Raw genomic sequence first — 23,270 nt, 5'->3', positions numbered from 1 at the left:
ATTTTTTTTCAGGCGACCACCGCCTTTTTATGAGTCAGGTAAAAGACCTCTGACACCACTTTTTTAAAACATGTTTTGGGTGCCTTACTAATGTATATAATGAGATAAACTTGCAACTAATGGTTTTGTTGCGGTGTACTGTTATTATACATAGGCAACATTTCAGGGTTTTTTGACAAAATTTTGTTTACAAGTTTGAAAAAAAAAAAAAATTGGAGTTTTAGAAAAAAAAGAGTGATCGTGCTTTCACGATCTGCTTACACTTTTGGGAACCCACGAAATTTAGAGTAGTTGGTTAATTCTCAATAAAAAAAATCCATTTTTATACACTATAGCATCTATTTTTTGCAACATCTGCAGAGTTCCTACAACAGCTTAATAACAAACAACAACTGGAACTGGCTGACTACATCCTGGTTTCACTGGCGGTCTTGTTTGTACTGCCTAGGTAAGCTTGATTGTCATACCCGGCGATGCTGGTTAGCGCGTTCAGACTTCCCGAGTTTTGCCGGTGCCGCTGCATTCCGATCGAAAGCAGCTGGGAATCGCGCTGCGTTGCCGCCGATTTGTCAAAATTATTAAGCTCGTGCTGACTGGCGGTCGTATGCAGCAGGCTATCGTCATCATCATCATTGTCTTTGTTCAACTCCTGCGGAGTTTTAAGGTTCTGCCGACGGCGTATAAATTCTTCGAATTTTAGATTACTCTCCCAGTTGTTGATGTTGAAATTTTTCAACGAAGGTGACTTCTTTCGACTAGTTTTCGACGCTGATTTAGTTTTCGTAGGAACTTTTTGCGGTGGCACCACTAGAATTGGAACATTCCGGGATTCGAGTGCTGTGGTTTCTTCTGTCGGTTTGGTGGTCGTGTTTGGTTTTGACTGCGTCGTAGGCACTTTCCGAACACGTTGTGGGCTGGCCGAAATAGTTGGCAACTGGCTTGCGGAGATTTTCCGGTAGTGTTGTTCGGAAGTCTGACTAGGATGCGAGGAGGTTAGGTCGTATGATTGCAGCGAACCTCGCGACGAGGTGGTGGATATCTTTCTTGGCGCTTCGACCTCACCGATGGAAGTTTGCGAAATCTTGCGCGGAACTGAACTTGTGGAAGATTTTCTCGATTGAGCTCCAAACTGCTGGGAGATTTTTCGTATCCGACCAACATCGTCCTTCAGCGGATGCGATCGTGGTGGCAGCGGAGGTGGAGGAGCGAAGGCAGTGACCGTCCCTCTAGGTTTCGGCATGGGAGGTGCGCATTCGAGATCGAAATGAATGCTTCGTTTTCGCTTGGACATGAAATATGTTTCGATTTCAACCAGACTTTTTCCCTCCGTCTCGGGTAGAACTTGGTACAGTATTATGGCACCGGCAACTGCTATGGCAGAGTAAATACAGAATGTTCCCGGTAGTGAAAAGGTAGATAGCATCCAGAGGAACAGTTTGTTTGCTAGAAAACCAAATATGTACCCAGTGCCTCCAGCGATACCCGAAGCTCCGCTTCTTATGGCCGGAGCGAACAATTCGCCGATTAACATCCACGGGATTAAACGAATTCCCATGTGCGTTAGAAAAGCACTGCCTAGCAGCAGGGTTAACGGTATCCAGAGATACTTACTCTCAATATTTGGAATCTTTACCAGAACATCCGTAGGAATTGCTGATTTAATAACATACTCTCCGTAGGGAACGCTGATGTTCACACTGTCATCGTACGATCCGTTCAAATAATAAGGGTTGAAATTCTGGTTGTCGTAGACTACATCCGAGGAGCTGTTGAACATTCCTTGCATGGTTTCGTTCGAGACTGCAGTCATGTTGTTGGACACCTCAGGAAGAATTGCAATCACTGTGGTATGGTTAAGGGGTATGACACGAATTTCGGCCTTGATGGCCGAAACATTGGCAACTATGTTGCTTACGGTGGATCCAGGAATGGAGCTCAGGAAATAGGCGTACGAAGCGACAGAGAAAAAACATATGGCACATCCGATTGTGGACACAAAAACCAGTGGACGCTTACCACTGAAGTGAACGAGGCACACACAGAAAAGGGTCCCAAGTAGTTCCGCAACTCCTAATAAAATTGTGGCATAGTACTTATCAATCGGGGCTTTGAGGGTGTGGAAGATCTGAAATGAAGCAGTACTATGATTTGGTTTTCATAACACCCATGCTAAGCAGAGCTTACCTGAACAGCATATGTTTGAAGTGTCGTCATACCGGAGAAATGACCGACAAAGAAGCAAAAGCTTATAATGCAAAACGGTTGCAGGAACGATCGTGAACCGTATTTTTTCACCTTCTGGACCAGCGTATAGTCTTTATCATGTTCAATACTTTCCTCCATATGTTTACGTATTTCGCGAAATTCCGTTTCAACTTCCTCTTCGATAGTCCATCCGCGCAACCAGGCTAGCGATCGCTGGGCTTGTTTGTGTTTGCCTTTTCCCGCCAACCAAACGGGACTTTCAGGAACGGCAAAAAGCAACATAAACGAAATAATCGGAACGCAAGCACTCCACAAAGCTACCGTGCGCCATCGAAGAAAACTGCCCATCAAGAATTGGATAAGAACACCGATAATGACGCAAGTTGACCCAGTTGCCGCCAGCATTCCACGGTACCGAGGTTGGGTAATCTCCGATACGTATGTTAGTACCTAGTTGTAACAAAAAGAAGTTAAAAAAAAACATTTTTTCCAAATATCAGCTTAAAACTTACGGGTGCTTCGCTTAAGCCTCCGCTGAAACCAGCCAGGGCAAGGCCACAGTACAGGAAATGAACATCATCGGCAAAGTGAAACAGCAGCCACGCGATCAGCATCGGTATGTTAACAATCTGCATCGCACGACGTCTTCCAATCGGTTGGGTTAGCATTCCCGAAAAAACACAACCCAGTGGAACACAAATTAAATTGATCGAGCTTAGCCAGGAAATTTGCTCTCGGCTTAGAATAAAATCCTTCTCGTAGCTTGGCACTCGTCCATCACCACCTTGAATGGCTGGAATCACTATAGTCGGAAAACCTAGGGTCATGCCGTACCCGAGCAGCAGGACGTTTTTGACTCCAACGGCTAGAAACTGTGCCAATGCGGACCGATTCAGACAAGGAGCTTCTTCAACCTCGAAGCTGCCATCATCGTTATCCAAATTTCCAATATAGGATTGCTTACTCATATCCGAATTTCCGTGAACTAACCCGGGATGCGCATGATGAAGCTGTTTCATAAATTCCTGCTGGATATCTCTATCGTTTTGAACTTGATCAGGGTTGCGCTTCTTGATGGCCAACTCAAATGGGTCGGGATCTTTAAAAGTTTCCCCCTCAAATACAAACTTACTCTTCTGCTTCTCGTACTTGGTCTTCCGAACCGCCAGCTGGTATGGATCGGGATCTTTGAAGGTTTCTCCCTCAAAATTTAGCTTGGACTTCTTCTTTTTCTTCTTCCGGTGTCCTTTTCGCATCATAGGGTCATCCTTTTTCCGGCCCTTGCTTTGCAGCTCCTTAAAGTCGGCCTGCAGCTCGTGAAAGTCTTTGTATTTAGTCGCATCGTACCCTTTTTTCTTGCCCTTATTCAACTCGCGATAATTACTAAAGCTGTCGCAAAGCTCAGGATTGCGCGGATCGAATCGTTCTATGTAGTTCGATGGTTTCACCCTTCCGCCGATGTGATCGTTCAGCTCGGGATTATTGGCAAATCTGAGATGACGGAGAGAGAACAAACTGAGGTAAAATAGAGCAGCGGTGATCATCATCGTCAGGTGGTCAGGTGATGTTTGTCAGCGGTTCGGATTTGTGAAGTGTTAATTTTTACGGAGCGAAAAAAAAACATGTTGTCATGGATGCTTAGCATCCAATTACGAGTGAAAATTATACGGAACCAAAATGCCCAACATAATACGTCTCTAAGATTGATTTGTGTTCAATCTGAAATGATCATACCTCGCCACGCCATAACCCGGAAAGGCAATTCCGGTTACAGACGCGTGCAAATGTCCTTAAATTCTCTCATTGAACGATGCGGTGTGATGCAACGTCGAACAGCGGTTAGCAGCCATTGAACTTGGAGCAAACGGTTCTATGCATTGATCGAATCATCAGCCCGCCTGCGCTGTGCCGGTAATAAATAATTAACCTCTGCTACAACAGCAGATTATTGCCCGCTCAATTAAATTCTGTCTCCGATCGATTACTATTGCTTGTATCGGTGTCGTATGCTTAGTGCAAATAATTGCCTGATTTGAGTTACTCTCGCCCTCCTCGTGCGTCGTGATGGTTTGCAAAGGAAACGTGACAAAATTGAAGCAAATGTTCAGGAATGAAGATTTCGAATCATTTTAATTATTAGGAGAACTGTGAAGAAACAGGGCTAACATTTTTTTTTTGAAATTGCATAATTCTATATTTCTAACATTTCTTATTAAATGATGTAAATGAAAAAAATCCATTCATAATTCTATGCCAATTGTAGGGGTGGGAGTAAATTAAAATGGTGGACTTAACCTCTTTCCTCAGATTTCTTTCTTCTCTTTAACTGATAAAGAAAGAAGCATAGGTCCGTATAAAACAAAATCCAATCAGTCCAAATAGTTACTCAGAATTATCCTATAGTTGGAAGCCGCCCTGAATTCAGATCTGAAGACCAAAACAAAGCCTAAAAACTGAATGAATCAAATGGAAATGATTCTAAGTCAGAAAACCACGTGAAAAGACGCGTAACAAAACTTGTGAAAAGTGACACTGTGCTGTTACATTACATTTTCTTGAAGTCCAAAAAGTTTCTTAAAGTCGGTAAAGATACAAATGAGGAATGCAAAAACTAATAATTAGGCTGAAAATGCTTCTTAAGCTTACAAAAATCGAAAAAGAAAATGCACTGGCTTATAAAAGTTAGAAAAAAGAAAAAACAATATATATATATTGACTTGGACTGGCTGAAATCATCTAAAATACCTTCGAAGTAGGTAAAAAATACGGAAAAGATATTATGTGTGACTCGCAACTGTCATAAATCGTCTTAAATACGTGAACAAAAAGTCAGAATAGTATGTAATTTGAAAATAAACTAAACTCAAATCGCAAAAACTAGGTGAAAAAATCATACTGAAGATGCAATTTGCCTCTTAAATCCAGTACCGAAATCAAAATAATTCCAAGTTATGCTCAAAATTTCCCAGATATGTTGCACAATTCACGTGAAAAAACCGCGATGATTCCGAAGTTTACGTGAAAAAAAAACACGTTAATTACGAAAACCGTGCAAAAAATCACGTGAGAAGTGATTTTAGTGGTAATGGATGTCTATTATAAAGAATCATTGAAAGGCAACATACAAGAAAGGTGTGATCAGTTGATATTCTGGAATTAAACCTAAATACTCCTAAAAAATATTTTGAAGAAGTAAAATCATTAGAACTGTTGTACGTGAAACAGTTTTTTTTCTGGAAATCCCCTGGAGAAAAAACCGCGTAATCTTCAAACTCCGCGAAAATTTCCAAACCCGCGTAAAAAAGGTTCAAACAAAATTATCTACACAACAAAACAAAAACGCTAATGATGAAAAAAGTTCAAATCAGCCCAAAAGGTTTCTTCAGTTCTTCCTCAAAACTTCCAGCAGCATTTTGAAGCTTAGAAAAAAAAGAAAAACAATAAAATATAATTATTATAATTGAATATTGAAAAAGGCCAAAATATTAATGTCAAACTGAAACTAAATTAAAATCACGGAGAAAAGAGGTTAATAAAAAACGAAACCCAGCTCCTTAATTGAGCCTGAAATCAAGCCCAAGAAAACGAAAATAGGAAATGGTTCTAAGTTGGGCTTGAAATCGCAAAAAAATGTTTCAAAAGCAAAATAATAAAATCAAAATAATAAAAAGATCGATAAACAAACAAACAAAACTGAGAATGATTCCAGATTAAATTGAAGATTGTTAAAAAAAGATCGTGAAGGTGAATACAAGGAAAGTTCGACTCCAAATTGTTTTTGACAACTTAAAAAGGTATGAAGAGAAAGTGATTTCAAGGTGGCTTCAGAACTGTGGAAAACTACTTCCGAAAAGGAAACCAGAGACAATTCAATTGCCCTAAGAACCTTTTTAATTCACTATTTCTGAGTTTTTTTTAATCACTTTCATCCTAACATCGTTTGCTTATAACGTAGAAGTGAGGGATGGATTGATTTTGGAGAAGAGAGAAACATTTTCTTGAAGAAAAACTAAACTAAAGACAATATCGGAAGTGATTATACCGAGTTTGGAAAAAATACCTTTAACCCTTTCCCGCTCATGGTGACTCTAGAGCACCAAGAATTATAATCATCATATCTTGAGATAAAATATTTTGTTGTGCTAACGATTGTTCCATAAATATTTATATGCTGCCACAGTGCATCACTGGGCATTTTCTTCAGAATACTACAGTTGACAGTAATTTTAGTTAGTCTACAAAGTGTTCAGCTTGAATTTTCTCGTGAAGCTATAAATTTTAATGATAAACCTTGTGAGCGGGAGAGGGTTAAAATGCGGCATTTTTGAAGCATTTCGGAGGCAGCTATGGAGTAGGGACACTAGAATTCACAGGAACGGTTAAAAAACTGTTATCTACCATTTTTTCCAGTTTACCAAAATTTTGTCGATGAGTGTTATCGTATGCAGATTTTATAGCCAACTCATTCCAATGTTCGACCATATGATGGTCCAACTGGGTATCCCCGAGACGAAAAATTCAATGGTTCAATGGTGAGCCGTTTGTCAGACATTCAATCAGTTTGGGGTTAATAACTTTCTCTACAAGCATCCTAGCGTCTTACGGTCTTCAGAAGAGTTTTTCCCGAGAAAGTTTCCTTCAAATCGACATCGATATATTTTTGGGGGCCAACTGGACATCTAGAGAATAAGTTTTGGAAAATTGGATTTTTCCATATAAAATTGTATGGAAACTTTAAAGCACGGGTGCAAAAATATCCACTGATTGATCTGAAAGTTTTCACAGTTATTGTACTGCCCATAATCGCATATTTGTAACATTTGCAAAATTGGTTGTTCGAGCAAATCGCACTTTTATATTTTGACCTTAAATGCTTAGTTCCCAATATATTCATGCAAACTTAATATCAAATACTTTAACTTAACTTTGTATCATAAAGAGGCACTACTTTACGCTATGTATACATCAAATATTGCTTTTGGAGTCAAATTGGTTGAAATTTTTGCAATGATACATTTATGCCGTCACTTTCAAGCTACTTTTGGAATATATCACAGGGGAAATGAAATTTTTCATGTATTCAACAAGCATGAGCTGAACATCAGAAACGGATCACCGGTGGTTGGTTACCGGACCAGAATAACTTCCGAGTTCCAAAGGATGCAGATGTGGATTTGGATGGAAGCTTTTTTGACAAAAAAGTTGAAAAAGCTAGGTAGTGTGACAATAATGCGGTTATTTACGCTATGTGACAAAACAACTTGGTATTTTTACGACTTTTTTCACACAAACATAAGCATGTTTTTTCAGATGTAAAAAGTACATACTATTCTAAGCATTTCCCAATAAAAAGCACGAAATCCATAAAATGACGAATGTTACAATTATTCGATTACAGGCAGTGTAGGACCCATAAGGAACAAGAAAAGATCATGGGAGCTAACATTTATTTTCTGTTTCACCCTACTACCCATGCAGCATCAATCATAGTAACCCATGAATCAGCAGAAAAAAATGACAGCTCTATCAGTCGAACTCTTCTAACTGGCGAAAACAGTGAAGCTACTCCAGTACACAGTGGGGAATCGCTGGCCATCAGCCAAAAAAATTTTTTTTCGTTAGCTGTTTCATAATATTTTTCCTTTATTGCTATAACATTCAAGTGTCTAAATCCAAAATTTGGGCGTAATATCATAAAATCTGAATTTTGTATGACTTTTCAAAGCTTGGCGAACTGACGGTTTTTGTCTTTTTCTTGAAAAAAAGTACATTACAGGTCGGACTCGATTATATACAGTCTCCGAAAAATTTTCACTATATATAATCGAATCCTGTATATAATCGAATCAGAAAAAAAAATCTTTTTTTGTTTATTTTGCATAAATATTTTGTTGTTTTTTAATAAATAAGTAGGATTTTTTTGACTAACCCCCTTACAGTCGCAAAAAACTTTTCTTACATAAATATATGTATATATAATCGAATCAGAAATTTTTTTTTGTTTATTTTGCATACATCTTTTGTTGTTTTTAAATAAATAAGTAGGTTTTTTTTTACTAACACCCTTAAAGTCGCAAAAAACCTTTCTTACAAAAATATATGTATGTATAGATTTCGTAGTTATTCTTTATGTTATTGCAGTCAGCCATGGCAAGAACACTACACCGTGCTGCACGGGTGCCACTTTTGCATAGAAACACTACACGGCGTGTATTGCAACTTGCACTGCGTGATGTGTATTGGGTAGATAGTAGATTAGCTAGATTAGCGACTTGCGTATTGGGTAGATAGTAGATTAGCTAAAAACATTGCCTTTAATTTATTTAAATTTCTGCTCACCAGTATTGATTTCAACTTCATAAAAATAAGTATTTGAAAAGAGTCAATTTCTATCACCTCAACCTTAACATTGAAATAGTAATATTAGGGTCCATGCAAATTTAATGTGACATAAATTTTGGACTTCCGGAAAACCCTCACCACTTTGTCTAGCATGTTTCCAATACTCAGCACACCAGGCATAAAAAATTTCTTCAGCTCTGCTTGCGTTATGTATCATGTGAACGGACTTCTATGAATCAATGAGGAAGTGCTTATTTATAACGTAACGCAAGAATAATTATTGTTGATCTCCTTTCCCCCTTTGCCATGCTTTTTGTTTAAATTTTCCGTATGGGTTGCAACATTTTGCCAACCCAACACTCTTTCTCGTTTCCTGAGCGTTACATAATTTGTAAACGTTCCCTCGCGATATTTCTGTTTTAGATCAGCTTTACTTTACTTGAAACATTATGGCTCAAAAATCAACGTTTTGGGTCAAAAAATGTTGCGTTACGTCATATTGGACTGAAGGGAACGTCCATTAATTACGTACCGTAAATAAAAACTGTTTTCGACCCCCTCTTTCCTCTAGGTAACGCTCTCTGTATAGATCTTCAAAATTTTTAGTATTGATTGCGACGTTTTGTCAGATCTTTACCTCCCCCTAAGCGTTACGTATTTTTGTACGATCCCTATACGACATTGCTGCTTTAGGTAAGTTATATTTAAAATTGAAAAAAAAAAACAAATTATGATTCGATTATATACAATTTTATATATGATCGAATCATATATTATCGAGTCAATATATAATCGAGTCTGTATATAATCGAGTCCGACCTGTACTTTGAAATGCTCTGTAGCTTCAATGATAGTTTGGTTTTTTTTGACGTCAAAGGAAAAGTTGTTGTAAATATTTTGCAAAACAAACCCTTTACATTAGATATTGTAAAATTTGGTCATAGTAGGCCTGACACTAGAAAAAATCACAGGAGGGTTGTGTGCAAAGCCACGACCGCAAGGTTGAAGTAGAATACTTTTACACAGCTCTACTTACGGCTGTAAATTAACCTACGGCCGGCGTATCGGTTCGCGCCGCTTATCGCGTTTAGCCTGGCAGAGGCCCAATGCGCACGGCCAACACAATAGAAAGGTGTTTTCACATTGAAAATTAGACACGGCTTTACTGGAGTAAGTGTTGGCAAATGCATCTACCGCTAATACCGCCGCTATCGTACGAAAAATGACGCGCGTCTAAGAACACCCGAACTGTTTCGCCGTGCCGATTCCATTTAGGGGAGAACCGTACAAGACGCACCAGTTGGGTAAGATGGCCCATGCTATTAATTCCCCAAAATACTTACACATGTGGCTTTTTATGACGAAACTCTTCGCTTTTCTCATAAAAACCCAGCTTCTCTACAGTTCTCATATAAAGATGTGTGCCATATTGACTGAATTACTCAAAAAACTGTGCAATTGGCTGTGGCTCTGTCCAACATGTAAATATTCATGAATTTTATTTAAGCTTTTATGAAACTGACTTGTAAATAATACGAAAAACTATGGTTCCCCTAACCTTTACACATTCGGCGTTTATAATACTATGAGTATTTCAAATTATTTCACTAACTTTCGTCAACTTTTACCTAAAAACAATCAAAATTAAAATTGGGGCAGAATGCACTATGAAGAGCTTGCAGGAGATTGCTTGACAACTTAGAGTATGTTCCTTTATTTTTGATTTTACTTTCGAGACTTCAAGCGCTTCTCACTTCGCGTGCTGATTTCTGCTAGTGGCATATTAGCCAACTGCTTTGGAGCATACTGACCTTTGTTGTGGTGCGTTTTGGTCACGGGCTTGTTTGGCGGCAATTGTAATTTTTACCAAAAAAGACATTGAAATCGAGTATTTTATAATAAACTTCGTCATAAACATAAAATAAATAGATACTACAACCATCCTACATGTGCAATGTCGCTTTGAAATGATTTGAAGCGCTGTAAATGGCGCAAATGCTTAACTAGTGCGTTTTGTACAATCCTCCCCTACTTCCTTATTACATCGGCCTTAGGAAAGTACCGGCTGCACCTACCGCTGAGGCTGTTACCATACTGCTACTGGTACCCAAAGCTATTAACTCTTCAAATTAAGTGTTTTATTTGTCCTCAGAAGAACAATTGTTCAATTCCATATCGGATATGATGCAATCGCATCTCTGTAATATTACCGACAGTTATATTCTTCTAAACAAAATGATCCTACTTTTCCATTAGAGAAAGTGCCGGCTGATGTACCGCAAAAATCTCGCCCGATCGCTCGCGTTGGCGTTCAGCCTGGCAGAGGCCTGAGACGTGGTGACCAACCACAGGGCAAGTGATTTGTTTAATTTGAAGGCAGCCACAGGCGCAACCCGCTGCTATGGCCTGTTACTGCTGAGTGCCGATATATGCTGTTACTGCTGTCAACGTTGTGGACAGTTCACCTTCCGACTAATGAATGTAGCTAGTTATCCCAGAAACACTCTTTTATAGCCGAAGAGTGCTACGTAATAGGCCACGCCTTTCAGTTCAGGTTTACCATTTCCTTATGTTCTTTAGACGAATTATTCCACAATTCGCATTTGATTTTGGTATCCAGCGAATAAACACCGATGGTGCTCTCACACACGCAACGGTTTTAACCCGTATCTTATTGCGGTTTGTAACATCAAGCGATTTCGTTTGCTCACTGCTGCGTGTTGCATCATGTTGCAACTTGGCAACTGGGAGACGACGAAATTCTGTTTATGCTGATTGATTGAATCGACTTCATATTAGCTCTGCATAGTCGAATTAACTGTCTTTGTGAATGCGGTCTAACAGGGCAGTTTGTTATTCAAAGTTGGTCATGCTGATCGCAGCCTTTGCGCTACCCCTACAGTGGGGGGTTTACTAAATATAGTAAAAGTAAAAATTAGACAACTACAACAGAATTTGATTGCATCCCGCACAGAATGTCTGCTTGTGTTGATGCCAGAAAATTATTAACCTTCAATTATTTGTTTATTTGCCTTGAAAAAAGCATTTTGCGGTTCAAAATCGGTTGCTGATCGCAACCTTTGAGCTGCCTTTACAGTGGGGGAATTAAGATACACGCAACACAGAATGCTTGCTTGCGTTGACAAAAATTATTAACTTTCAATGACTTGTTTATTTGCCTTGAAAAAGGCATTTTGATTTCCAAAATTGGATTTCCTGATGGTAATCTTCATGCTGCCCCAACACGGGGGGAATAATGGCTGTCTGGCGACACACGCTGAGAAAAGCTGCGCTGCTCCTGAGACGTGGTGACCAACCACAGGGCTAGTGCTGCTGCTAAGGAAGGACGACTGCTGTTGTCGCTGTCTAGAACTATTATGAGCGGCTCCGGCTGAAACAGGCTCTTATATAGGCCAAATAGCATGTTTTCAATTGCAAGGTGTCGACCGTGCTTGGGAAGCAATCATATAACGACCAATCAGAGGTCGAATTTTTCGTTTCGACAAGGCTTGATTATTTTCAATAGTACAATAGTGTCAATAATAAAATTACAATTATCTTATTTTAAGAAGAATCTTAGAAGATTTTCCAATCTATTGCTGCAAGAACGAAGGAAATCTACCGAATACTAACCGATTTATTAGCATTTGAAATTGGACATATTTTTCATATTTTTCGGTTTTAGATTTTCATTTCACATCCCTATGTAGCCGAACTTCCTGAGAGAAGTATTCTACTTCAAAAAATTAAAAAAAACGTAATTTTTTGTAGAAAAGTAGCTTAAAAGTTTAGTTGCCGCAGTTTGCCACGGTTGTGACTACATTCAAAATTTAGGTAAAAACGTAAGCTTTCAAATGCATACTGTCCGCTGCTGCGCAAAACTGCGCAAAGTGTCACTTTAGTGAAGAAAGCGATAGCAGATTTTTTTAGTTTTTATTTTTGAAGTTGAAATTTCATCCAGGAATAATTTTAATCATAACCATGATACCCCATTAATGAAAATTTATGATATCGTACTCAATCCGTAAGGATAAAATATGAATTTGGGCGAAAATCACAAAATTTATCAATGCAAAGTTATAAAATAAGTGTTAAACAAGAAAACAGTAAACAAATCTGAAATTTTAATTATCTCAAACTTTATCACTTTCTGCAAATTTAAAACAATACTAAAAACATTCAGCCCTTTTCAATTTATGATCATGAAATTCGTTAAACTGATTGAAGTGTCAAATATTAGCAGCAAATTCATACCATCAAACTCCGGCCAACAATAGCCCGTTTGAAGATTGCTTTTGCTTCGCACTCGTTTGCATACAAAAGTAAAGCACACATTTTGCTTTATGAGAAAAAAACAAAGAACAGTCGTCGCCCTCCGCATCTTTTCGTATTCATTTAGAACGTTGTGTCATTCCAGTGTCTTAGTTTTCAAATTCATAAATTCGTTGAATTTTATTATGGAGCCTTCAACTTCAGCGGCACCACCTAATTCAATGTCTAGTAAGTTGTCAATTCATGGTGTTATACATGTATTTAAATGTCCTATTTCAACCATAGAAACCGGATTAGGAAGATAACATATATATGAAACAATGAAACATCGAAAATTACTAGAAGAAATGAAAACTGCAGCAAAAGACATTTTTCCTGCTGATAAGTATAATGAACTTCAAATTTTCTGGAAACAATTCAACACGAGATTTAAGCGATCACAGCGAAAGATGATGATGCTGTTGATGATTTTTTCAATTTGTAATTAGTTTGTATTACTTATGTTGTTTTAGTTTATTTAAAAAATATATATATTTAGGCAAAATTTGTTTAGTTCGAGGGGTCGTCCATAAATTACGTTTTTTTTTTTCAATGGGAAGGACGCCCGGTTGCACTACTTGTGGTCAAAGATCATACAATTCTATAAAAAAGGAAAAAAGGGCCAAAAAATATTAAAATTGGCTTTCGTGCTTTATGGACGGCCATAAACAAAAAAATTATGCCAAATTCGTGTTCAGCGCCCCAAAATTATGTAAATACCAAGTTTTTGTCGTATTTATCGACACTTTTTTGCTTGGCCAGCCTTTGTATGGAGTCGCCCCACTGTGCAGTACTCCGTTCAGAAGTGTGCGCGTTCAAAAAACGGTACCCCAACCCCGTCGAAAACGGATATCGTGCGGCACTTTGTGGACACCGGATAAGCCCGTTTGGACATCTATAACATCTTCGCACTATTGGACAACAATCAGAGCAAACATCTGGGCAAACCTGAAGCGTAAGATCTATTCCAACAATTTTGGCGTGAAAACTGAAAAAGAATTGATAAATAGGAGAACTCAAAAATACACGTATGTTTTGTCCGCCATGACGAATTTTCCATTTAACTGCCGGAAGGCCGCTCGCAAGGGCGTAGAATTCAAGAGTGCCCACCTGGGTATGCTCAGAAGAGCTACAGGCAACAAAATTGTTTATCTAAAGAACTCATTTTAATTGAAATCTGAGATGACTAGTTTTGTTTAATACCACTCTTTGTTTTTGAAAAAAAAAATCAGTGCTGGGGTTGCAATATAGTCCTCCTCTTCGTGGTGCAACTTGGGTTACGCTAAATGGACTCAACAATATAACAACAATATTTGTTGCGAATCCCATATAATCCCCCAATTTCTTCCAAATTCCGTAGTACTTACGGGAGTGTCGCTAAGCCGGTGGCCTCCTATTAAGTAAGTACCGCATCATCTATATCCTTTCTTATATCTCCAAGCTGGTTGGAAAGCTCCGTAGCCACAAGGTTACAGAATTCGCTTTGACAGGCGGGTGGTCGTAGTGTCGAATCTTAGTAGAACCAGGCCATTTTGGTTGTCAAAATTGTTCTCAGGCTCTCCATCATATACCTTTCCTTCAAGCTGAATTCTACAGTACCCCTGTTAACTCTCCCCCTAACAAAAATAAGTCCCTCTTATAATTAGTCAGTGTGGCAAAATCTATCCTGCGATAATTTGACGATCTGGAATTTACTTCTTCACTAATTATTTACTGGACTTCGACTGGGAAAGCTTGTATGTGTGCGTGCCCTGACGTTGACGATTTGACTGACCGATTCTGCAATACAATTGTTGAGTGGTTGCATTCCAACTTGCCTCTTGTGAAGCGTCCTAATTCACCTGCTTGGGATACTCTTCGGTTGCGTGAACTGAAACGATTACGGAATAGCTCTCAGCGCAGGTATCGTCGATAGCGGCATCTGATGTTCCCTCCTGTTTAGTTGACTTAAGCACCTTTACAATTACGACCGATATGGTATTGGCTGCTGTTAAAAAATTGAAACGGTCATATTCGACTGGTCCTGATGGAATTCCTGCTGTTGTTTTTAGTCGTTGTGCCACCGCTCTTGCAGTTCCGTTATGCAACATTTTCAACAAGTCTTTTGCTCAAGGAAAGTTTCCTGCTGTTTGGAAGCAGTCGCTGATGATTCCCGTGCTTAAATCCGGTGACCGGCAAAACGTTCGAAACTATCGTGGCATTACTAGCCTCTCTGCTGGGTCTAAAATGTTTGAGATCATAGTAAGTGGTTACATGCTTTCTCGCACTAAGCACTATATCTCCACCACTCAGCATGGATTTATCCCGGGCCGCTCTGTTTGCACCAACTTATTAGAGTTCACTTCATCGTGTATTTCGCAGATGGAACAGAAAGCTCAGGTAGATGCGATTTACACCGATATCAAAGCTGCTTTCGATCGTTTGGAGCATACGATACTCCTGTGTAAAATTTCGCGCTTAGGTGCTTCCCATCAGTTCGTTGAATGGCTAAGCTCATAGCTTCGTGGAAGAGTTCTACGCGTACAACTCGGTTCAAGTGTATCATCGCAATTCATCAACAAGTCAGGAGTTCCCCAAGGAAGTAACATGGGACCCTTGGTATTTGCACTGTTTTTCAATGACGTGACACTGCTGCTAGGTGACGGCTGCAAGCTGGTGTATGCAGATGATTTGAAATTGTTTTTGGAAGTTCGGACTATTGAAGACTGCCGCCGTTTACAAGAATTTTTGAATGTTTTTTCCTACTGGTGTCGAAAGAACTGGCTCGTGGTTAGTATTTCTAAATGCGAAGTTATAACTTTCCATCGTATCCTAAAACCGATTATCTTCGACTATCGCATCGACAGTTTGGAACTGAGGAGGGTCGATCATGTAAAGGACCTTGGTGTTCTACTTGACAGTAGACTTACATTCCACCTGCATCACAGTACGATGATTTCAAAAGCTACACGCCAGCTCGGCTTCGTTTATAAAGTCGCCCGTCATTTAAAGGATCCACACTGCTTAAAGGCCCTGTACTGTTCATTAGTACGTCCACTGATTGAGAATTGTAACCTGGTTTGGTTTCCCTACCAGCTAACTTGGAACCTGCGGATTGAGCGTATCCAGAAACGATTCGTCGGTGATGAGTCTACTCACGAAAAAAATATCCCCAACCTACGGTAAATATGTGCGTGACACTGTGGTCCAGAAGTGGAAAAAGCTGCCCGAAAAAAAAAATTACGATGTATTTTGCGGTGAGAACAGTAAATGGACAATGTTTTTTATTGTAACCATAAAAAACATTGTATTTTTACTGTAAGCCTGCAAATTTTTTTTTTTTTATTCTCGCTCATTTTCCGTCGGTCTAGTTCCGCCACTGTTGAGGCCAATCACCGACGCCCAGGGAGGCGACTCCACACCCAGGACCCTAACTCACGACCCGTTTATCAACGGACCGGCGCCAACGGCTTTACTTCCTCATGCGATGGAAGGCGTGATCCCAGAGATTTTTCGCCTCAGAAAATCTCCCGGTGTCGGCTAGGATTGAATCTAGACCAATTGGGTTGGTTGTGAGTGGATCACGCCACCTCACAACCATCGACACCTATGTCGGCGGTGGGATTCGAACCCAGGCGTCGAGCGTGGTTGGCGGAGACGTTACCAACCACACTAGGCCCCCGCCTTCATAAGCCTGCAAATGATTTTTGTCATTACCATGTTTTGACAACGTTTTTTGTTGTTGAATTTTCCACCGACAATAACTTTACTATGAAAAGCATTGTCTGTGACTTCTAAATGTATGAGAAAAATTCCTGAAAAAATGCTGTTAAGATACATAACAACCCCCCTTTTTCAGCTGTCAACACGACTAACCGATAATACGTGCCCCGAAAGCAATCCGTTAAAGTTATTGATTTATAAGTGAAATGAGGGGACAAACTTGCTAAAAAGTGTACAGTTGTGATCTGTGATGCTTTGTTTAAATGAAAAAGTGGAGGTTTTGTGAAAAACACAGTGTTCTATGCGTGGAAGTTATAATTTATCCACGAAATCAAATTGAAATATGTTAGGCCAGTTAGGTTGCGTGAGTGTGAGTGCCTACTTCGTGCGTCGCGCTAACAAGCGGTTCATTATAACGTGCGATAATGGAGTGCATATGGTGGTGTGAACGAAGAGAACGGCACTTCCTGTAGAGCGGAGAGAATAGCGTTGCGCTGTGCTAGTCGGCGTTTGTTTCGCTGGCATAGGCATAACCAAACTAAAACAGATGAGTATATGTTTTTTGTATCAAACATTTCATGAATGTAAGGCTATGTGTGTAGTGGTTTTTAGCGGGCTTTGGACTTTGGCAGAAGCGTGAATGTGTGATCTGTTGGGTGCACGAGGTGTGGTAGCTTTTCGGCTGCGAGTAGGGTTTTTTTTTTGTTTGCACGATGAGTCTTGAAATGTTTTACTTTTTTCTCCCACAAGTAAAAGCAATGAGAATCGTCAGGTGAGGTAGGTTAACTTATCAACGGGCTCGATACGACATACACGATTCGCTTTTGGAATTTAATTTTTTTTTTCCTAATTGGTCCGCGTTCGAATATGGTTTACATCATGTGATGATCCACCGGATACCACGTAGTTGCCAGTTTGAGTAACGACGTAGCGTGCCGTTTTGATTGTGGCCGTTTTGAATGTTTAACTGTTACAGTTTCGATTGTCCAAATAGAAAACAGAGTGCAATTAAGGTGTTTTTCTGGAGACTTTTTTCGTGTGGTTTTGTGTAATAGTGTTGTTTATTAGAAATTATGGTAGAATAGATTAATTAAGTTGTATTTACTGATGTGTCGTGTACCATGAATTTTTAAACGCACTGACTCTCGCATGACAGGTAATAGAAAATTCAATGGAGTCGAGTTTGACTTTCGAGGATTATTAAGTCAGCCTGAAATAATCATGATTGGTTTGGTCCTGTCAATAATTTCAAGACTTTTGATTAGTATGTACATCTACACCTGATGTTTGCACTTAATGTTTTAGATGCACCAAGCTTTGCCATTTTTCTATCTTTCCAACGGTATCACACCCATTATAAGGTAATGGGTAACTCAACTTAGTAATGAGCCAATATGACGCATAGTATACTTTGAATCCGTCATCTATCACGGTTTTGCACGGTCAGGCTTCAAGTAGGGTTTTATTAGCAAACATGTTCTCACCTCGAGAGCAATGGTGTGGTTTATGGAAGCTGGGAATATGGTGCAGTGATAATACATGAAATCTTATGCTTCACTTTCCCGATTTTTCTAGCTTTTGGGCTGTTTATGTTTTGTATACAATGTTCCAAACATGACTAGGTCGGCATTTTGTTAACAAACTTAAGACCATATATTGGTCAATATGGAAATTTGCATTTTTAAATTATTAAGGCTTTGCATGCATGAAACTTTGCCATTTTTTTTATTTCATAGGCAACATTCGCATCGACAACTAAGATAGAATCGGCGTGAAAAGTCGTGTCCCCGAGTTTCTGCGTCGGAAGGAGGGAATAGAGCGGTCGTGCATAGTGCTTCGATGTAAACTGCGTTTCCGGCTCGGGAGCATTTTACTTATATGAACGTTTTTAGAATATAGTGATTTCGAGGGCTATACTCAGATACTTGTTCATGTCTCACTGTGACTGTTTAACCGAAGATTTCGTCCGGTCGATAAATATCGCGATAAACGAAAACACAATGTATACCCTCTAAAGAATCGCGTCGGCCGACGTGCAGTCGTTTCTTCGAAAGTACTCGCTGATGGCTACGAGTAGCAAAGGCTACATCGCGGACCGTTTGGCAAGAAATATACTCATGGTTCGTTTTCGTAATAAGCGCGCATCATTGTTATATTCTGTTTTTCAGGTGTGTTTTTCGCGGGATTGTATCGTTTTTTTAGAGCAGACAAAGTGTATACGAGAAACGTCGTTGGTCGATGTGTTAGGTAGAAATGTCCGGTTGAACGAACCCCTAGACTCCGCGTCGATACATTCATAAGGTCGTATTATCTAAAGATAGATCAACAACGCGCCCTTGATTTCGGTGTAAAGAGGAAAGGAGGATCACCTTACGAGGAGATACCATATCATTTGAAGTTGTCCCAATTTGATCAAAGGTCTAGTATTCTCGCGTACGATTTATTGTTGCGGTGTTACATTGTCAAACTGAATAAGTTCGAATCGCATTATGAATATCGTGGCGGATATAATGAACTTGTTCGCGCGATACTTGTTCTAAAGAACCCGACACCCGAAACTAGCGCATCGTTTACCAAAACGAACCCTGCTGTGTACCTTGCCCTTTCTCCAACATCCCAGTGATTTCTCGTGGAAGTGCAGAGGTGTTCTCGGCTTCCATTAAGCGAGTATCACGTCAACATTTTCCTATACAAATTCCTTCTTTGACCTGCATTCGGATGCGGCCGGCGCTGGTATTGCCTAATACAAAGATTAAGGTCACCAGTTTTTACACATTGAGGATGCATGTTGGTCCCAAGCATCATCCGTTGGTTCTCTGTGTAATTACAGCTGATCTGGCAATAACGGAGTAGCAACCGCGGGCGGTCAATCATGCTCATGCTCATGCTCATAACAACCCCCCTTTTTCATGATAAAAATGGCAAAAACCATGTTTTTGCCTTTCTCCTAGAAAGGTATAGCAATCACTGGAAAAACCGAAGGTATAAAAGTGGTCCCAATGACCGAATGTCATATGCCACTCGACTTCTTTCGACGAACTGAGCATTTTCTGTATGTATGTATGTATGTGTGTATATGTGTGTGTGTTAAAAGTTAACTGATGAATTATGATTGAACACGTGGTTTCAAAGTTTGGCTGCCTTATACGTTCCCTTTTCATTTGATTGTAATCAAACTTAAGCAACCGTTATGTATTAAATTGTTAAAACAACGAAAGTCTATTATCTCAAGTATTACACGACTCATTTGAACTTAACTAGTGTCTTACAAACGAGTCATATCTCAAACTTATACCACAAAAGATCAAAATAATGGGCCCAGTGGTCCAAATCTTACAAAAAAAAAAATCACAAACCTTCAAATAACATACTTCATAAGAATTTGATATGCTGTTGAAAAGTTTTGGAAAGAAAAGAAATTCAAAGACTATTCATCACTATACCTGCTTTGATCAATATATATATGGGCTCAGCGTTCCCGGTATCGTTCGTGATTAAATTGTTCGAAATTAAGAGCAATTTCTTTAATTTCGGTATTTCTTAAGCACTAACATTACGTCAAATTTCATATTTTATACTTCAATTACAACATCAATATTTTAGAACCCAATGAGTAAATATAAATACCTTTATTGGATTTAAGCATTCATGTAAATCTATTTTTACAAATAATAAGTTTGAATGAGAAAGGCTGAGTCTGACCGCTAGGTGGATTAATTTAGGTTTTTATAGTTCTGGACAATGATGTTAAATGTAAAATTTATGTATTTACAATGAAAAACATAGTTAAATTATGGTATAACTATGTACAATTTCAGTAACTTTTAAGGTTGTTTTGATGTTATTTTTTTCGGGTGGTCAAAAGTCATTTTCTCGTAAACGTCACATTTTAGAGCAATACTCTCTTTGGGAAAGTTTTAAAATGAAAAAAAAAAGACCCTTCTTTGGACATGCACAGATCCGTGATGAATCCCTCTACAAGTGAGATAAAAAAATTATTTTCGCTAAAAATCAATGTCTTTGGCAAAGTTTTCAAAATAACATAACAAAAAACTTTTCTGAGGACACTTCTGGACCAGAGTGCGTGGTCAGCAATGGTGACTGTCAGGCGTACTTCAGGCTAGATTAGTTGAAATGTTACTCCCAAACATTGTTCCTCAAGTGGAGTGATAGTCATCAGTTTGCAATCTACGAAATATACCGTACTTACGCAACGCTTGGAATAAAATTAGTGCTGGATCTCAAAATTTATTTTTTCAATATTTTTAAATGAAAATTTAGACAATTTTTCAAAAATGATTCCTACGGCAAAACGAAGAAAACGACGGCTGAAGGGCATTGAGAGTTGAAAAAGGTTACGGAAATGCTACTCTAAGTGAAGCAACATTCCGATTCATTCCGATGTTGTCGACTGTCCCCGTAAAAAAAGGCCATCAACCTTCAAAGACGCTGAATTAGTGGAATCGTTCAATGACCATCCATCCAGAAACAGCTTACTTCGGTATGTTGGGTGTCCTAGAACATGATCGCCTACGGACTGTTGATGAATGAATTTTATTATAGATGCAATGTTGCAAAAGTGCTTCTACTTTTTGAATGATTGGAAGATTGTTTTGAGAAATACTTCAAAAAACTAATGTCTATAGGTTATATAGAAATATTTTGAGATTAAGAACTTTGAGGTATGAAATCCGAATTGGTTAATTTTCGTTACAACCATGCTTGGTTTATGGAAGCTACAATTTGTACCCCTACATTAATAGGATGAGTAGAAACTGAACAACTGTGGAAACAGAAAAGGGCTTTATACACTATGACTATGACCCCGTACCAAACGCTTTCGACAAGACACTGCAACAGTGGGGCGACCCTAATGCTGGCCGAGCAAACAAATGTTTTTAAATTTGAGAAAATGCCTTGTAATAAATTATTTAAAAAAAGCATTTTTGTTGTTATGAGAAATTTCAAATTTCTTATAACATATGTCATGCCAAGAGACTACAAAGTTTAAAACAATATATGTCATGCCAAGAGACTAAAAAGTTCAAAAGGTAACTGCTTTTTTCTAATTTTTGTGCTACGAACTAATTTGTGTGTGTAGTGAACTACGTTCACTTATTTCTCGTTGCAGGTACTATAAAACACATAATTGTTATTCAGTTCTGCTTCCCGGAGCTCATTTATCCTGGGATACAACGATAAATATAAATTCCGCTCTAAATTATAGATTTTTTCACTCCGCCCAAATTTGTGGATAAGAATCCAATGATAGAAACTTTTACTCAGACGCTGCCCTCAAAGATACAGCGAATTCATTATTCGTTGTTGACGCTTACTTAGTACACCTGTAGAATTCTACGAAATTTCTTCAAAATTCAAATGAATTTAAATATAATAATAAAAAATCAATTTTGTCCATAACCAGCCATTACACACTGTGCTCGAGATTCTGCCGGCAGTGGCCATGACCCATGAATGTTGGAAGAATTCGATCGATGAATTCTTGATGTCTTGGAGCGCGAAATCTTTGAAACTCCGAATCTTGTTCGCAATCTCACTGAAAATTCCTTAGTTAAGGTTTCCATTTTTAATGTTTCTTCGTGAACATACTTGGCTTCAAGAATTGAATAATTTAGAATGTTGTTCAGAAAATTGTGATCAACCACATTTCGCTTAAGACTTGATGACAAACTTTGATTTAGAAAAAAAAAAAAAACAACAAAAAACAGGAATTCGGAATCGACAGCTTTAGTTGTAATTTTTTTTTTTGGTTGGAAGAGTTGACGTCAATGCAGCCTAAAATGACGTTTAATGAGCGTTGCCGGAAATCTTGAATAAATAAGGCGTGGTTTTCAATGGGATCTCAGCAGTTACTGAAGGCTGATACGATTTTGAGAATTTAAAACAACTTATTTTATTTGCACTTCCATCAAAGTACATTTCGAACTTGTTCAGTTATTGGCACAATGCTTTCAAGTGTTCTACACAGTTTCCACAGATCTTTTTCTATGTTATAACGGATTGAACTTATTCTAAATTATTGTGATTTTTTTTTAATTGCTTAGTAGTGATTTACAAGCTCTTAAATAAATAAAACACTTTTTGACCACTAGGATCAGACTGAACTTAAAACTTTGGTACTTCAAGTGCTCACGTTGGTATCAAACAATCAGTCGCACATTGCCTACTCATGTGTTGCAACTTGCAACTGCTGCCAACAGAATGGAGCACGTTTCTAGTTTACAACTAGAAGCATGTTCAACTTTCTTTCCAACCTCTTCCACTTATGTTGGTTGCAAGTGATGATAAGTTCTTGGTACACTAACAGGATTACACTTTCGTTTTTTTTTTTCAATATTTTTTGCACTAATAGGATTTTTACGTTTCCCACTGCTCAACGAAATATAATGCCAATCAATAAACACTTCCGCTATGATTTGTCACCAATATGTCTTTTTCGTTCTCGAATTTTGACGTCAATCTCTCTAGCCTAGAGCGACCGTGAAACTTACGAGGCTTCCATTTGTTACCCTGCACGACCTGCTGCTGGATTCCAGAAAAACAAACTCCAGCTGCTGCCCGTGGTGGTAGAAATATCACTGAGTATCACTTTTCACAGCATTAATCCAACCACAAAATTTCTCACTTTTTGTGATTATTCGGCTATTGGTCCAAACGATTAATCCAATTGTGCGATATTGACCCGGAAC

General features: G+C 38.7%; 1 protein-coding gene across 1 annotated transcript; it reads right to left on the bottom strand.

Annotated features, from left to right (window-relative positions):
- Window positions 1-340: 340 nt before the first annotated feature.
- LOC129733099 (uncharacterized) lies at window positions 341-23,023 on the bottom strand. Its single transcript, XM_055694668.1, has 4 exons — window positions 22,715-23,023; window positions 2,718-3,696; window positions 2,185-2,655; window positions 341-2,125 (listed from the first exon to the last, which is right to left on the bottom strand). Exons 1-4 carry the CDS (start codon window positions 22,750-22,752, stop codon window positions 407-409), a joined length of 3,207 nt encoding a protein of 1,068 aa, XP_055550643.1. The 5' UTR covers window positions 22,753-23,023; the 3' UTR covers window positions 341-406.
- Window positions 23,024-23,270: the final 247 nt, after the last annotated feature.

Source organism: Wyeomyia smithii, chromosome 3 (genome assembly GCF_029784165.1).
Source record: "Wyeomyia smithii strain HCP4-BCI-WySm-NY-G18 chromosome 3, ASM2978416v1, whole genome shotgun sequence".
In the NCBI taxonomy this organism is placed as follows: domain Eukaryota; kingdom Metazoa; phylum Arthropoda; class Insecta; order Diptera; family Culicidae; genus Wyeomyia; species Wyeomyia smithii.
Note: the sequence above shows the minus strand (reverse complement) of the source record. Positions and strands in the feature narration are given on the sequence as shown.

Excerpts from the sequence above, each read along its gene's own strand:
- LOC129733099 (XM_055694668.1), bottom strand. The coding sequence starts at position 22,752 with ATGAGTAGGCAATGTGCGACTGATTGTTTGATACCAAC. Across the intron at positions 3,697-22,714 it reads ACTGATTGTTTGATACCAAC|ATTTGCCAATAATCCCGAGC; the intron begins GTGAGCACTTGA and ends CCGTCATCTCAG. Across the intron at positions 2,656-2,717 it reads GAGGCTTAAGCGAAGCACCC|GTACTAACATACGTATCGGA; the intron begins GTAAGTTTTAAG and ends TGTTACAACTAG.